This window comes from Camponotus vicinus, unplaced genomic scaffold (assembly GCF_025532165.1).
Source record: "Camponotus vicinus isolate PSW18456_S1 unplaced genomic scaffold, iyCamVici1.0 SCAF_12, whole genome shotgun sequence".
Classification (NCBI taxonomy): Eukaryota; Metazoa; Arthropoda; class Insecta; order Hymenoptera; family Formicidae; genus Camponotus; species Camponotus vicinus.
Window position 1 is genome coordinate 12105955 of NW_028141948.1, and position 17997 is coordinate 12123951.

Sequence of the window (17997 nt, forward strand, 5' to 3'; positions counted from 1 at the left end):
TTCTTTTGTTCTTACATGAAAACAGCGTGCTCGTAATGCGAACATGCGTCTTTAATATTATATTTAATATTATAATCTACCTTCTCCGTGAATTATATGAATCCATTTTGTATATTATATAGTGCGTCCCACCCTAGAAAATGCACGTTTTCCTTTCATCTTGCGTATTAAATTGCAACTGTCAGACTTTAATTCGCTTTAATCGAATTTCTGTCGTTTTCCGTGATAAAAGCGTATCTGTTTACGAGTATTTAATTAAGATACATACTTGTATCTGTTATATACAAAAAAGTTGAGAGAAATTCGATATCAATACATCACGTGAAATCCCGTCAGTCGAAGTAGAAATTATATTGCATATGTGAAAATCGCGAAACGAATATCAAATATAATAACTTGTCATAAGTCCAACATTCTTTAATGAAGAGATTAATTATAGAATAAATTTGCAAAATTAAATTTTCAAAAATTAAATAGATTTTTTTCCTTTAATGAGAAATTTAGAATAAATAAAGAATACACACACACGTGTATGTGTGTGTACATTTTTTATTTTTCAATATCACGAAAAAATAAAAATTGCGTAGAGACTTGCTTTAAGAATAAGTTGCAAGAACTTTTTCATTAATCGACGAATAATCCTCTTGCATAGACATCAGAGCGAAATGTACCGTGTAATAAATCTATTATTCGATCATTTTCAGCTGATCCTTCTCCTCTGCGCCACTCGTAATAATTTTACGAAACGAACCAACGACAGTTGCAAAAATGTTTTCGCGACCAACGCGGCGAAGAGAGAGAGAGAGAGAGAATTCTGCGTCGTGGAATCTTGTCCTGAAATATAACGTGCGTGTAACACGTGTTTCCACAACGCGTTAAAACGCGTGTGCCAATCTCACGTCGAGCACGTATTGTTTCCGAGGAAACGACGAATCGCTTGTTTTGCTCCGATTTTTACGCGAAAGCAACGAGGCGATAAAGTAACTCTAAAAAATATTATATATCCACATAAAAATTTTTGAATGTAACAGAATAGTAGAAAATACCTTATATTCTTATTATCGTCCTTATTAAAGCACAACATGAAAAATAATTAAGATTCTGCAGGCACGATATAATAATAATGGGCGTAGTTATGAGGCTATTGTGAGGAATTAAAGATAGATTAAAATAGAAAGGATAATAGAATAAGTAAATCGTTTTCACGGAAGAACGAGAAAGCTAAGTAATTAACGAGTATTCCGATAAAAAAAACATGTATCTGATAATATTCGTGTTGCACAAGATTCTGAGGAGAACTCAAATATTTTACGTATAATGCGTAAAACGCCCTACACGCTACGTTGCTCGTGAAATATATTATGCGTTGCGCATGCTGAAAATCACTACAACAACGGAAACAGCGGTAACGTCAGTTGTCATCAGCAACGCAAAAAAATCTATGTAGTATATATATTTTTTTAAAGCCGAGAAATGCGCGCGAAACAAACTTGGAAGTTTCTATCAGTCGAGAAGAGTCTGTATCTAATGCCTTCAAATGCTGATGTCGCACATCGAAGTGACATGCCAAGCACATCTCATGCAACCCGCGACGCGAAATGCGATAGATATTTACACCAAAAATTGTGTCCACAGTGCGTTAAATTCGGAAATTGCGCATTCATAATATGCAGATAGACGAGAAAAAAAAGAAAAAAATGGAGCGATTTTTTTGAAGACACGATACAAACTCATTCAGCGCGTTCCACCCCGACGCGCGTCCCACCTCGAGATACGTACATCAGTATCGCGACGACGCACTTGGCGGTATCCTGCGGCGACGTCATCGAGGGATGATGCTGTTTGCCGAGCCCTACCCGCAGCTCGACAGCCAGACGGTGGCCGCCTTCCCGCGAGTCGCCGACACGAGGGATGAGGCGCTCAACTCTTTCGGGACACCCTCTGGAGGGACACACACCCTCGTCGGCGTTCACTCCGCGAGATATACCGTAAACACTGTCGTTCCGCGGATGGATCTCCGGATATCGCGAGCATTTCCAGGAACGATGAGATGTTTATATGTGTCTGCCGCTCTATTTATGTATGTATAAAAGGCGCGACACGACAATACTCTCTCTCTTTTCCACTCTGTCCGGTTTGTTCTCTCTGGAAGGCCGCAAATAGTTCTCCCTCGCGGATACAGGCTGGGGTTTTATACGTCCCTCTTTTTTGGCGGGAGGAGCAGAGACGTTGATACACACTATGAAGAGCGAAAGACGGTCAGGGGGAGGCAAAGACGAAGAGCGAAAAAAAGAGAGAGAGAGAGAGAGAGGGGAGGAAGGGAAAGAGAGTGTATGTCTGGGCAACCCTCGCCTCTCCCTCTCTGCTCGTCGGCCCTCCCGCCTTTGGTACTTCGATCACGACCATCCGCGGGATGCTGTCGACTACTGCACGAGATGCATCGAGAAAATCCCTACGTTTTCCGTGCCCCTCCCGACCTGGCGGGCCTCGCTGCACGGGCCTGCGCTCTTCGGATGATGTCGCCCGACGACGACGTCGTCGCGACGCTCGCGTCGAGACGCCTCGAATTGACATTGCATTTTTGTACTTCTAAAGAAAAAAATATATAATTAAATGTGATGTTTCTAATAGAATTATTGTCTTAGAATTAAAATATGATGTATTACAAGATTATCTTGGAATAGAATCGCAAACAAAAAACATTTATAATGCACAAGATAATCGATTTATAATGCAAAGATAATCGATTAAGCACCGCACATCAACAAAACACTTGCCACATCGTGGTTCACTTAATCTTTATTTCATATTTGTACACGCCCTTAGCATGCCACATACAATCAATATAATACAGTCCAACGCAGCCAAGGTAGAAGTAAAATACAAAAAATATATATATATTTATATATTTATATATGTATACTCTACGCCGAGAGATATTATTGTTACCACGATGTGTGTGTTATAACGTTGAATATATTAGATGAATAGTAGCTAAGAGTATAATACAAAGAAGAGTGCTGTGGATACAGTAGGACACGTAATTCGGATTGAATGTGGTGCGATTTCACGCGGATCTTTTGCGATCTATCTCTCTTTCTCTATCTTTCACTCTTTCTCTCCGTAACCATAATCTCGATTAATAAAAACTCTCGCATTCGGTCAACTATATAAATGTATAAACTAAAAGAAAGCAACGAGTTTTTCCTAGACATTGAAGATCACAGTTCGGCGCCGTGTTTATCCGTCCGTAATCTACATACGCAGAGAAACGGAAGAACGATTTAGCGTCCGACCTTCGCGTGAAGCATACTCAACGAAAGCGTAGAAGTTTCCTAGCCGGTTGTTAAGTATGGCATGAGAAAGGTTCGACCGCGAATTCGGGAAATTTCTTCTTCCAAACGCAAACGTTTTCCGAGCCTAATCGTCTAATTAACGTCCTGTCAATTCACTGTATCGTGTCGCATTTCGAGCTTTTACCGCTCGTTTAAAGCGTCCGAGATCTCTTGCGATTAGACAAAACAAAATTATAAACTATCTCGATTCTACCTCGATGAAATGAATCAATGAAATAACTTATAACGAATTCGCCGACACGTTATATAAGAGAGTGATAAAAAATACCCGTGATATAACAATGTTGGACATTCGCCGGGAAGATTAAATAAACTCATTTAAAAGTATGAGAAGAGAGAAGTTTATGTAAATAACAATAATTCTCTGTCAAAGATTGTAACATGCGACGAGCACGTAAATCTCGTCCAACTGCTAGAGAGTTAATACTCTTAGATACATAGTTCGCATATACAATTCTTTGGCCGTCAATCAAAGACGGTCATCGGGAAAGAGATGTTCTCAGTAAAAAGAATGATCATTACTGGACGTAAAATCGATCGCTACTCGGCGAGCGTGATCCGATGTAATTGTTTTTTTTCTTTTTCTTTTTTTTAACATACATACTGCTTACACAGCCATAAGTTTTCTCAAACTCGGCACGGAGACGCCTTCGTCGCATACTCTTAACGCGCGTAACCGGTAAGCATTTATGGCAGCGTTATGAGGCCTGCTTAAGGGTATAGCGATCGCCGTAAAAATGAAAAAGAACTTAACCCAAAACGATGAAACGACAATAAGACAATAGTTCATGAGAGTCAAACCACGTCAAGCCTTGTCAAGCGGTTTTTTCGCAATCGCCGTAAAAGGATTTCTCTGCACGATTTAAGACGAGAAACTGAAAAAATCGTTCGAACGATTGACATATGATGACTGTATTAACAATATAACGTAAATGAATAATTAACGTAACTCAACTAAAAATAGATATATATCGCATAATCTGACTTATTCCTCAACTAGGCGGGCGGCAGGAAAACAAAACGGAAAAAAAGAAAAGGCGGTGGTAGAGCAGAGATTTTTAGAATACATCGTATCATCATATTCTTTCCTGGTTTCTTATCAAATATAATTATTCAGATGAAAAGCAGACTCAATTGAAAAACAAAGAAAACAATAAAATTGACGCAATGATTGTATTTAATTTAACGTAATTAAGTCCCTTTGCCATTTCACTTTTAGATTTTTGCCATTAATTGACGTATCCCTTTTTTACAAACTCGTGATAAATAAATTATCCCTCTTCTTTCACTCTTGCTCTATCACCCTCTTATATCTCCCTTTATATCACCGTTTACGCAGGATGGTCCTTGTATTCCGTTGGAACGCATGTTCTCACTCGCGAGATTTCTCTCCGACCACCTCGTAGATGACATGTTCTCTATAATTCCTCTATCTTTTACGCGTGTGTGTGTACATGTATGTATGTGTGTGTATGTATGTATTATTTTGTGTGTGTGTGTGTGTGTGGAATATATATTTTTCTCTCTCTATATTTTATAAAATACATTAGTTTACAAACAACGTGGATTAAGTGTCGACGCCCTGCGTGGGAGTCATCGCAGCTCAGACTCGATCGTGGAAATTAAGGAGTATGAGGGAGGGGAATGAATTCGGGAAACGTGTGTGCATATATATAACGTAAGTTGAGTTTGGAAGAACGGCAGTACTCAAGTTCCACGCAATATATTCGGTCGCTACCGCTCGAACGCGCTGCATATTCAAGGTTCAACAAACTCTTCTCGTATCTCCTCGTTTAGTAAAATCCGTCTGGATCGATTGTCAGATCGTCCTACGTAATGCTTTGTCGAAAGGGATGAAATTCTTATTTATAAAAGACGCTTCCTGTGGCATTTTTGTCTCTATCAAACTATCGAATCGCGAAATTGTTACAATCCGGCAATATTATACGAGCGTTTTAACAACGTGTTAACGTGAAACGATTCCGATATTAGTCTAAGTTAATGATGTATACGGATATTTCAAGATCGATGCGTTTTTCGCACACGAATGTACGTATATTCGGAGACGATAGAATTCTAAAATAGCATTTTTCGACGATCTCCAAGTGGGATTTTCACACACAACTAGAACTTAATTACATATATTTAAACACGCTACTATGTGTCGCATATGGGGAGCTGCTCAAACACTGTAGCGCTTTACCTGCAATTTTTATGCAACAAGCGAAAACTACATCGACGAAACGATAAAAGCTCTCGATAAATTTGTAATCGCAATATTGCCTATAGTCTACGCCTATCATCTTTTTCAATAACGACCGATGACCACGGAAAGAAAAAGGGATTTTTTTCTCTTCGTAACAAGATCGTTTAACGGAGCTGTGCGACCGATTGGCAAAGACGTCGATCAAGAACAATAAGACTATCTCTTATCATGCTACATACATATTTACAATTTCTCTAGCATTGCACGCTAGAGCGCCTTTCTCCTTCGCGTCCGAAACCTGCACTAGCATAGGAAGCAACAGGAAGGAATCTATTCAGAGAACGCATCTTTCTTTTGCTCAGCTGCTACAGGATAAGTTCTCTTTTATCGAAACACTATTAAATAAATATACTGTCTGTAAAAACATCAGAGTAGAAGCGCCGCTTTTAAAAGCCCCATAAAAGCTTCAAAAAGTCACTCTTTCTTACATAGACGTCAATATATTCGATATAATGCGATAGTGCATGCTGCGGACGTATCCACATTGAAAAGCAAGACCAAGTCATCGAATACTTTTCATCTATCCGCTTTGCCTTTAAATCTGTACAATTTTACTTTGTTGTCGCATTCGCCAGATCGATGTTTGCGCTGAATATGGAGAAGGTTTCTAAGATTTTTATTAGGCTATCGCGCGTAATAAAGATTTCAATTCAAACTCCTTCTTACTAACACGTTATAGTCTACCTTCTGCCTTTCTCTACTCGTAATTGATTCGCCAGAACATTATATTTTTTTCAAAATAAATTCAAGTTATTAAATACATACTCTAGATTCTCTCCGCAATTAAACTACTGATAATGAAAAACGTTTTATGATCTAACGCTGGAAAGAAATCAACCGACAGTTCCGTTTGGCTAAATGTTTTATTAACTTTATTGATACTAATATAACTTTATTGATACTAATAAAGCAGTATATTTTTAAAGATGAATCGGCTTATTGAGTTAAATATAATTCGGTTAAATATAACTCGATTTTTCCTATTATAAAATGATTTTATGTTCTCTTTTCGAATGGAACATACAATTATTATTTAAAATTAGACTGAGAAATTGTCGCATTAGGAAATTCTACAATGATGATTGATTTGTAATTAAAAGGAACTGTCGATCGAACCGATACGACAAAATATGTAAATGTAGGACAGTTTAATCGAAAAGTTTGACAAAAGATCGATGACAACAGATGAGTAGGAACTGCAAAAATACTGGCACAACGTTTCGCGTGCATCTGCCGTCGTCCATGTATTTTTATCATATGGCGAGGTAGATATGTGGGTAGATGGATTTGGGGCGGTTAATATAGACTACTTCGTAAAACTTCGATAGACTTCGTTGTAGTACGGTCTTTACAGATTAACGAAGGAGAGGAAGAGCGCGGAAAAATGTTGGGGAGGATAGGCATAACGAACGCATTTCCCTCGCATCTTTGCGTTCACGCATCCGGAGTCGTCGCTATTTAACAACGACGTGTTCGATTCGTACTGATTAGCAAATTGATAATCGAGAAAAATAACGAATGGCTTTACAACGTCAGTATATTCTGGGACCACAGTCTCTTGCGGACCTTTGTCCTCTCGTGTCCCTACGTATCCCTTAAACAGAGAAGCGTTGATTGTTTTCTGCACGAATTTGTCGTGAAAATATATACGCTCGGGAAAGAGAGAGCATTACCTCAGAATAACCTTCTCCATTAACATAGACAGGCGTCCTTCCGAGTGATTGGGCGGAAGTAGGGATTTTATGAGTTCGCGAATAAGGGACTCTGTCATTCCTGGCGACGTACGTTCCGCCGATTCAAAAGCGCCCCGCAATTCTTCAATAGCACCGCCATTCTTGCTACCGCTACCACCTTCGCCATTATTGTCTCTCGCCGAATATTGGTGCTTTCGTTGAAGCTGCAACATTATCAGAAACATAAATAATAAGATCTTTACATACATTTTATACTGCTATCATTCTATCATATCTGTAATTCATTATATACCTCGGAAAGCAGAGGAATGACAACACCAGACAGAGCGACGCTTCGTGGATGTTTGAGTTCCTGCGAACTTCTAGGCCTCTGCTTATCCTCGCCGGGTCTGTGATCGGCCATCGAAGTGATGGGCACTTCCGGCTTGCTGTTTCTCCTCTTCTCTCGTGTGTTAAAGTCCCTACTGGCTCTATCTCTGCCTTCTCTATCTCGTTCTCGCTCCCTGACACCTTCTCTATCTCTCTCGCGAGCGTCGCGCATCTCCTTCGGCTCTCTAAGAGTGGATTCTCGACTCAAATCACGGTAGTCTCGTTCGTCTCGTTTCTCTCTCGTATCCACTGGCGGTGGAGGCGCAGCTTCGTGTGGTCGGGACTAAAAAAGAGAAATAGAAAATATATAAACATGAAATATCGCACAATAAAAATCAATCGCATATAAAACGTACCGGCGTATGTTTCGCTTGACCATCGCGCAACGAATCTCTGGACTCGCTTCTGTAATGATTAAGCGTGGTGTCCTTCGGCGGTGATCGCGAAGCACCATTTGCGTGCGGTTTACTCGGTTGGTTGTGATTGGAGGACCTGTGATTTGTGTGCGTTAGGGTCAAGGATGCGGGTTGCTCGTCCAGTGGCAACATAGGCACCACAGATCCTTTGACCCCGTGTGGGCCTTTCACCGTCATTATCCACGGTTCGTCCATGTCGCTGTCTTGCTTGGATTCCTCCCTGAACACCGTGTAATATAACGTGTTACAATTTACTACTGCGGTTCTTCGAATGTAATCTATTATACCGACTCATAAATGATTTCAAACAGGTTCTTTTTCTTCTTACACGTTCAAGATATAAATTTATTATGGAATTAACAGAAAAAAGTTCTCAATGTACGTAACATAAAGATAGCAAGCGGCCGGCTTTTACTTTCATGAACAGATGAAACGTGAAGAGAAACGCGAGAATGGAGATACTCACGAGTCCGAATTCTCACTCTCAGTCTCCGATTCTTCGCTGCGTTGCGATTTCCACTTTTTGTACCTATCGATCAGGTCGATTAGATACGAGTTCTTCTTCGCCTTTCTGATAAACTGGAACTTTAGCAGCTCCTTTGCTGTCGGCCTCTATACAAGCACAATGCAATGATCGATGAATAAAAATTAAACACTTTCTTTTGTCGAATTCTCTGATCTTTTAAATTAAATTTCTATTGAATTGTCTCTTTTGTTATCTTGTTTAAAAATTATTTTTTTAATCACAATAAAGATCTTAAACTGTTCGACAATATGAAACACATTTCCGAATGGATGAATTAATAAACTAATGACTTGAAACGCAAACAGTCGTACATAACAGGTATATAACGGTATACTCACGTTTTCAGGATCTTTATTGAGGCAAGCTTCGACAAACTCCTTGAACTGTTTCGTGTAGTTTCCGGTCAGTTGAGGCGGATTGTTCTTGGGTATTAGGAAGAGGACCCTCATGGGATGCAATTCACTGTTGGGAGGCTCTCCTTTCGCGAGTTCGATCGCCGTAATGCCCAAAGACCAAATATCAGCCTGCAGAATAATCGTTCACAGAGTTACTACTACTGGCAGTCAGATGAAGCGCTAACGATATGCTAATGAAAACGTGACCGCGCTACTTTTGGAGATAATTTTCTAAAGTGACAAAGCTTTGAAGAAAAATGAAAGATAAAAAAAAACAAAATAACGAGCATTAAATTTAAGTCTAATTAATAAAGAGAGTTAGTTATATAAAATATTAATTGTAAAAATCATCTTATAAAAAATTAATCGTAACATTATAGTAATAATCTCTTAACATATGAATAAAGAAACAGTGTTCGCATTATATATTCTTTTTAATTTTCGACAAAATATGACTTACAATTTATAATTAATATAATTACCTTGGAATCATAAGCGGATTGTTTGATGACCTCGGGTGCCATCCAGAACGGTGTGCCGACAAAAGTGTTTCGTTTGCTGGTAGTGTTTGTCAATTGACCGGCTACACCAAAATCGGCCAGCTTGACATCGCCCATTTCGCTCAGCAATACATTTGCCGCTGTAAAAATAAAAAAACTCACATTAATTTCTTATTTACAAAATAACTAATAAAAATTAATAAAATAAATTATATGTTATACACTCGGAACAAGTAAATTTTATTTTTCCAAAATTTATCATAATGAAAAGAGAAATTAATAATGAAATAATATCTTTTTTTCAAGAGAGAAAAGAGTGGCATCGCAGTTAATTTCCTGTGGAATTTATAGTTAAATGAAACGTTATAATCAGCATGATATATATTTAGCGTCTTGCTAAAAATTATCTTGTACGAAATCTTTTGGCGCCGAGCGTTAAAGTGTTAATCATAAATATCTCTCAAACGTTATCGAGCGTACGTACCTTTAATGTCGCGATGAAGCTTACGCTCGCTGTGCAGATAATCCAGCCCTTTGAGCACTTCGCGTAGTATCACGGCAATGTGCATCTCCTCAAAGCTACCGGCCTTCATCAAGTCCAGGGCCGAACCGCCACCCAGGTATTCCATGATGATCCACAGCTTCGTACCCTATCGAGCAGAAGGAACAGAGATTGAGGATCGATTGAGAATCACTGTGGAAAGATTCATAACAGATTTGCGTACCGGCGATAAAAATCAAAGAGTCTCGGATAGCCGCCAATTAACGAAAATAGATCGTTTCGTCGAACGATCGTTATTCCTGATCGGATTGGACCTTGAGACGTTAAGGAAACTATGATACAGCCAGCTTCTACTGCATCGTGATATTTCTGACACATTTTCCACGCGTGACTACTCGAGAATTTCCGCTAAATTTCAGCAGTTTTTTTATATGCAAATTTTTCGAATTATATCCAAATCAACTGTCAAAAATGGTTCAGCGATTTACGATTCAAAAAATAAAATTTTTGTCAACACTAAGAGATAATCACGCGAGTGTGCATCGTCCGGATCGTACTCTAAGAGACTCTGCGAGACAGATCGACTGCAAAGTGGCGATCAACGATACAGAGCAAGCAACATCCTACCACGAGAGTGAGACGACCTTTCCTCAACAACGGACGGCGATATGATTAATCCCGCGGTCATTCCGGTAATGAAGATTCATCGCTCCTCGAACAGTCGTAAATTATTGTCTAATACGAGGGTTGTTAAGGAAAGCGTCGTCGTTTCCTGCGCGGCCTATTAATTTTCCCCGAGCATGTTGCGCCCCAAGGTAACGCGCGTCAGCGCTGACCGGATCTTACGCGCGGTAATTATATCCGACATCGATGACCAATCACTGTGCGACTTATCGGATAATATAAATTATACAGCGCGCGTTGATGATGATAACGTGATGGTGGTGGTGGTGGTGGTGGTGTAGCGCGTAAGGGCGATAAAACCGATGAGTTATCGCGCGTTAATAATCAGCACGATTCGAGCTAGTGATCCGAGGATGCCGAGGAAGATTTACACCCTTTGTTCACTCGATTATAAAGAAATAATTAATTGATCCCTTTCCCCCTCTCGGCCGCGGCCTTGCAATTACACGCCGCCGTGTGTACTATATGTCGCTCTCCTGCTCGCCGCACTTTGTCTCCCTCGTCACCTCGTCACTTGCGAAGTGAAAGTAAATGTAGCTTTGAGAAACAAAACATGAGCCCTTTGCTATTTTAAAAATTCCGCAAACGTTCGTGACTTATGCCGAATTTTAATTCCACAATTAATTAATATAATCTACAGTATTAATTAATCCGACAGCGAAACAAAATTATTTATAGAAAATTTTAAAATAAATATTCAGTTTAGTTTCTTACAAAAAAATCTATCCTCTCTGAAGGGCAAGATAAACGATAGAAGATACTACCTCGTGCGAAAGTACATGTATCGTCAGATTTTTCATATTCGTCTACCTTTATGGGCTATCCTAAGAATATTCCCGAGAGAGACTTTATAAGTCTTGGCTCCGACTTTCGCTCGACGTGTGGTTGACGCGCGCCATCGTTTTATGGCAAATAATTTTCATAGTTTAAGCAGATCGACCGAGAAAGCACATTCGCCAGGATGGCGAGTATAGCTCCCCATAAAATGGGCACTATTTATCACCGTCGGCTGGTCAAGAGGCTTGCTCGGCGCCCCACTTTTTCCCCTTTAGATCGTCTCGAGGTAGGTGGCCGTCGTTGTCGTCGCACAAGGTTCGTTCAACCCGATTTCGACCGCCCATTTCTACGCGAAGAGGTTTGCTATGTCATTCCTCTTGTTCGATAGACCCTTTGTCTTCCTTCGTCCAGGAAGAATGATAAGCAGTTGGTCGATTTATCGAGAACGTTATCAAAGATATCAATTCTAAGATAATCATGAATTAAATTCCCGAAGGAGATGATAAGAAAGTAAATTGCAGGCAGGGTTAATCGACGGGAGTTAATGAGTTTTGCCAGAGCAAATATCGATCAAGAGTCGCAAAGCTGATGTTCATTTTCATTTTTTCTTCTAAAATATATAATAATAAAGAATATATTTTTTATTATATTATTTGCATAAACAACAAATTTTTATTATGTCTTTTCTTTAAAATATATAAACAATCATTTTATTTATGTAAATATATTTTATAAATAATACACATATATAATTTATTTTTATATATACCTTCTTTTATTATGTGTGTTTGATTAATTATATCTTTTAGGGAAGAAGGAAAGTTTTCATTTAAACATTCTAGGATTTATTTAAATCCTCAATTTTGCTACTGGAAAGAGAAAAGGCACTTTCGAAATTAACGCAAGTGATTTTCTTTACACAGTTCGACCCCATCATCGATGACGATAACGAATTTTAAGGGGTCACTTTACATAACAGGTTACGAATTCTAGCATTGCGAGGGAGCTATTATTAATCGGTCAATTTCCTAATGGTTTGGATCTCTCGGTCGACACGATCCGAGAATAGACTCTCGCCCCTCGCTTAGTCAAGAATTATTTTTCGCTCCTCTTCCCCACTCGTCCTCATCCGTACGCGGCAATTATTGTTAATTGACGGAACCCTGTAATCGGCCGCTTTCACTCTCGGCGAGTGACGACAGAAGCGCTTAATTTCAAGCCTCTTTGGGGGAGAAAGTCCATTCGAACACAGTAATTACCATATCGGCAATTGCGATCTTTGTGAAATTAATCGGCGTTACTTAGAATTTTCACTATTCGCATTATATGCGAAATTTCTAATGCAATTTCTAAGAGATGAAGAGCAACTCGATATAATCGGAAAAAGGAAACAAAGCCAAAACCTTTGAAAATTCGGAGCTCCAATCGTCGAAGATGGAGGGAAAAAAAACTGATTTATTTGTGAATATGTTGTAATTTATCGATGTTTAATTCGGCATTTTAGTCGCGAAACGCCCAGTGTCAGGAAGAGGACGGAGCATCGTAAAACGAAGATTAATTCCGTCGCGTCGTCCATCAATGCCAACAGCACTCCTGCCATTTCGCGAAACGTAGGAACAAAAGGACATAACGCGCGTGCCAAAAAAGCAAAGAGAATTCGACCGGTCCATTAATCATCCATTCGCTGAACGCTCTCTTGTCTCTATTTTGCATGCCGTGTTGCATTTTGTACGATCCACCCTTCCCCTCATCCTTCTTTTTTCCTGCCTAAAATGCGAGTGGTAAAAACCCATTTTAGATGGACCTTGTAGTTTGAAGAATTTTTACAGTTTATTTGCTCGGCTCTCGTATATTACACTACTTTACATCTGTAATCTTTGCGACCTCGATCTAAAACGCTCTTATCTCTCATGACGACAACCTCCACGATAAAGCACAACATCACGTGTATCGCAGCAACCGTAAGGTCGCCAAGAGTTAAAGCACCCTCTTCATCGATCCACCATTATCGGAGAACGTTTTCTAGAGTCGATAGCCACTGACCGTAAATCTCTCTCTACAAAGTAGAGGGAATGGTAAGAGAATCGCAGTGATTTTTACGGAAAAATTGACACGCGATCTACTCGATATTCCTCGAGCGAGACATTTCCCGAGACGCAAACTAGAAACGTAAACTGCGATTTTAAATTGCTTGCGCGTGTCGATGATTCTGTCTGCGAAATAGGAACGACAGGTATATGCGTTCTACATATTATGCCGTACTGATATTCATCGGGTCGAAAAGCACAGGAGGAAGCCAAGTGGCAAAAATACCGTAATTTCGTCTAGACGTTCGCCGAGACGAGTGCTCGCATAATATATATATAACTGGGCAATTATACTCATTCATTCATAAAATCTCGGCCGCACCGCTGTCGGGCATTGTCTTTTGTTCGATGCACAATGAACCGACTATAATGGGGTAAAAGAGTAGAAGCGTCGCGGATTTTCGCCCGTATTATATTATTGTCCAGATATTATAAGCCACGGATAAAAATCTGTTCCGTAAAAATTTCCGTTAATTATTATAATAAAATCCTGCAACGATACATTAAAAAACCCTGCAAAAATACATAAGTTTTATTGGATAATTTTTTTTAATGAAAATTTAAAAATACATAAGTTTTATTGGATAATTCTTTTTTCATTAAAAAAAATTATCCAGTAAAACATGTATTTTTAAATTACTTCAAACACACAAGTTTGATAATAAAAATTAAAAATTAAATTATTAAAAACTGTGTGATGTATGTGTATGTATATATATGTTATAATGAATAGTAAACAAAAAATATTATGAGCTACACGTGCAGGGTTTGTTTTATTAATCTGGCTACGACAGCAAAACAATATTTTTAGAAGATCGATAATAAAGTAATATTTTTAGCCGCCTCTCCAACGGTGAGAGGATACGACAAAAGAATCCCGTGACGCCTTCATAATCGACGATACATCCGGATTGAGAAATCTGAAGGAGTGCCGTAAAGTATTGCGAGAGTCATCTTTAATTCAACTTATTCAATGTACATCTATGTATTTTCATACAAATTCCAGAGATGTACGAGAAACGTCAAATCTGAATAATCTAGACAATATTTTTTATGGTATTTTTTTATGGTATTTAATAAGGAAATATAATTGTCGCGATTGCAACAATTTTGACAAGATCATCTTACGTGAAATTAAAGTTTGTTTCACAATTTCTTCGAAAAATTACAATACACTACGCTCTAGTATCGCATGCAAGAAAAACTCGGATCTTTTTCAGCGAGAGAGCGCAATGGAAAGCTGGCGTTATAGAAACATACGGAGGAATTTACATCTGGCGAGCGAGCGAGGAGTGCCGTCGCCCGATAACCGTTGTTGACCGACTTGGTCTTAATAACAGTTTCCGAAGGTAGGAAAGCCGCGACGATCGAGGCGGCGACCGCGGTATACACCCGTTATACGCGATGACATCAGGCGCGTAGACGGACGCGTAGGTACCCGCGCGCCTTCTTTCATCTCGCAACAATCGTCGATGTGTCATCGTGAGATTACAAGATCGTGCCATTGTGCGTATTGTGCGAAGGAATGGAAAAAATTCAACGACGAGAAAGAGGCAAGACGGATGTCTCGCTGAAGGCGTCGCGAAACCTTGCGCTTCTGACATTTATCGATCAGCTGTTACGCTTCGTTTGGAATCGAACGATTTTCTCGCGCCTTCTCTGCTTACTTCTCTCCCGCTTTTTGAGTAAATTATTGATATAAATTCGGAATTAATTATCTCGCAAAGACGGATGTCTCGCTGAAGATGTCGTGAAACCTTGCGCTTCTGACATTTATCGATCAGCTGTTACGCTTCGTTTCGAATCGAACGATTTTTTCGCGCCTTCTCTGTTTATTTCTCTCCCGCTTTTTGAATAAAATATTGAAATAAATTCGAAATTAATTATCTCGCGAAGACGGATGTCTTGCTGAAGATGTCGCGAAACCTTGCGCTTCTGACATTTATCGATCAGCTGTTACGCTTCATTTCGCATCGAACGATTTTTTCGCGCCTTCTCTGTTTATTTCTCTCCCGCTTTTTGAATAAAATATTGAAATAAATTCGAAATTAATTATCTCGCAAAGACGGATGTCTCGCTGAAGATGTCGCGAAACCTTGCGCTTCTGACATTTATCGATCAGCTGTTACGCTTCGTTTCGAATCGAACGATTTTCTCGCGCCTTCTCTGTTTATTTCTCTCCCGCTTTTTGAATAAAATATTGAAATAAATTCGAAATTAATTATCTCGCAAAGACGGATGTCTCGCTGAAGATGTCGCGAAACCTTGCGCTTCTGACATTTATCGATCAGCTGTTACGCTTCGTTTCGAATCGAACGATTTTCTCGCGCCTTCTCTGTTTAGTTTTCTCCCGCTTTTTGAATAAAATATTGAAATAAATTCGAAATTAATTATCTCGCAAAGACGGATGTCTCGCTGAAGATGTCGCGAAACCTTGCGCTTCTGACATTTATCGATCAGCTGTTACGCTTCGTTTCGCATCGAACGATTTTCTCGCGCCTTATCTGTTTACTTCTCTCCCGCTTTTTGAGTAAAATATTGATACAAGTTCGGAATTAATTATCTCGCGAAGACAGCTCATTGAGTCAACATTTCGCGTCACTTCGTAATTATGTTAATGAGACGTTTATACACCTCCTTGCGTCGATGATTCCCCGTATCATTTATAAGCGTCGCTTTGCAACATCATAATTGCGATCATAATAGCATTTGCGCAATTATCTATGCAAACGTAAGCGTGAGGGGTAACGTTTCTCAGATCGCTACGCAAATTGGCGAGAGAATGTATTTCGAGTCGAGTTCGTTCACGCCCGCGAGAGAGCGACTAACGATCGTTAATGACCGTTTCGCGCGGTCGTTAAGGAAACTTCTCTCGGCCGAGCATCGGGAGGTGGCTGCTTCATTTCATAAGTAATCATATCGAGCTTTCGCGCAAAGCTCTTCTTGGTTATAAAAACGACGAGGACGAAAAATAGAAGGGCATGTAGGAATAGTTAATCTGTTTCCTCGTTTTGTATGCACACTTTCGAGATCGACGCGAGAAAACGATAATCCGTCCTCACTCCTTTAGCTGCAATTAACGGTCCTTCAACAATTGTCGATAACGATCGCGCCGATCCTGTTTATTTCCTCCTCTTCTCTGTAACGAGAGCTCTTTTCGCAAGATTTACGATTTATTCGTTGCCATTCGTTGTAGCGTCTCGAATCGACTAAATAATTGTCATCGCTATTATGGAACGATAGAATGTAACAAGTGGCGGCATAATTGATAAGTATTAAGATAAATAATAAAAATTCTAAGTATTGAACGAAATAAATATTCTCATAAACATAATTAACATTATTTATATAAATGTCTTTTTGTGAAAAAATCCACTGATAAATTTTAAGTTAGAAAATTTAGATAAAAATACAACGCGTTAAATTATCCGTAGAGTTGATGAAAAAATTTATAATATAATTAAAGAAAATAATAATCTGAAATTTGCGTATTTCTTATCCCATCACGCACAAACGAGCTGTCGCTGTGTAAAAAGAAAAATTTGTGACTCCTAAAATTTCTTAAGAGATTCTGGCATTCGTTTCAGAATGCGGACAATGTTAGCCTCTCTTTTTTCTCCTCCTTGTGGGATTATAAATAGCTTCGGCTTGTCGGTAATGCAACAAAACGACACGGTGAGAAAATGTGTCTCCTCCTAGCCAACGTCGAAAGCGTGTCGACGATCGCGCAAAACATAACTTCTCGTCGTGGTTCACCGGAGAAAGACGAGACTTATGCAAATGAACGACCGTCCGTGACTTTTCCATGTAAAGCGCTCGATCTCGATCCCGTTGATCGACATGATTTTCCCAGCGCGCGCTACAGAACGGTATAAAATCACGTTCACTCGATATGCATGAATGTCTTCTCTTGCATTTCTTGGAGAAATGTGTCTCTTGTATAAATGTGTATACATAATATTTAATAATTTTATCAATTTATTATTTTTTTTAATAGAAAATTTAATATGAATAGGAAATTTTTAATAGAAAATTTAATATGAATAGGAAATTTCAATGAATTAAAGCAAATGTCTGAATATGAAGAGATGACAATTATTACATAATATTACAAATACGGTATGGAATGAATCGCGGAGATTTGCAGTGTTCACGATCGTGAAACCTCGTTAAACCTCTCTCTCGCAGGAAGCGGAAGCAATGGACGACACAGTCGAGCCGGAAGCGATAGTTAACCGACCGTCATGCAAGTCCTTCCTATTCTTTGCGTTTGAAAAATGACAGAGCGCAACGGCCAAGTGCCCTCGATATAGTGAGCTTTTATTTTTGTCCGTATGCGATTATTCGACAGAATAACGTTATCAAATGAAGAGTGTCCCGACCGACATTTCACCGATAAATGCAATTTGATGCTCGAGATATAAC

The 17997-nt window shown here is 39.2% G+C and overlaps 2 protein-coding genes across 4 annotated transcripts in view; both read right to left on the bottom strand.

Moving 5' to 3' along the window:
- LOC145962741 (uncharacterized) overlaps window positions 1-1912 on the bottom strand; it is a 40633-nt gene extending 38721 nt beyond the window's left edge. Inside the window, exon 1 of the mRNA XM_083084040.1 lies at window positions 1780-1912. The gene's annotated coding sequence lies outside the window, so the exon portion shown is untranslated. The remainder of the gene's footprint in view (window positions 1-1779) is intronic.
- A 150-nt stretch (window positions 1913-2062) lies between these two features.
- Window positions 2063-17997, bottom strand: part of Gckiii (Germinal centre kinase III) — a 92237-nt gene continuing 76302 nt past the window's right edge. For 2 of the 3 annotated variants that reach the window (XM_083084049.1, XM_083084047.1), the window contains exons 4-12: window positions 10007-10172; window positions 9505-9662; window positions 8966-9151; window positions 8568-8713; window positions 8042-8321; window positions 7609-7968; window positions 7296-7519; window positions 2457-2589; window positions 2063-2239 (exon numbers count right to left, since the gene is read on the bottom strand). In XM_083084049.1, the coding sequence (XP_082940175.1) occupies window positions 2192-2239; window positions 2457-2589; window positions 7296-7519; window positions 7609-7968; window positions 8042-8321; window positions 8568-8713; window positions 8966-9151; window positions 9505-9662; window positions 10007-10172 (1701 nt within the window). In that variant the 3' untranslated portion in view covers window positions 2063-2191. Of the gene's footprint in view, window positions 2240-2456; window positions 2590-2781; window positions 7217-7295; window positions 7520-7608; window positions 7969-8041; window positions 8322-8567; window positions 8714-8965; window positions 9152-9504; window positions 9663-10006; window positions 10173-17997 lie in introns of those variants that run through there. The other variant, XM_083084048.1, reaches the window with a different exon arrangement.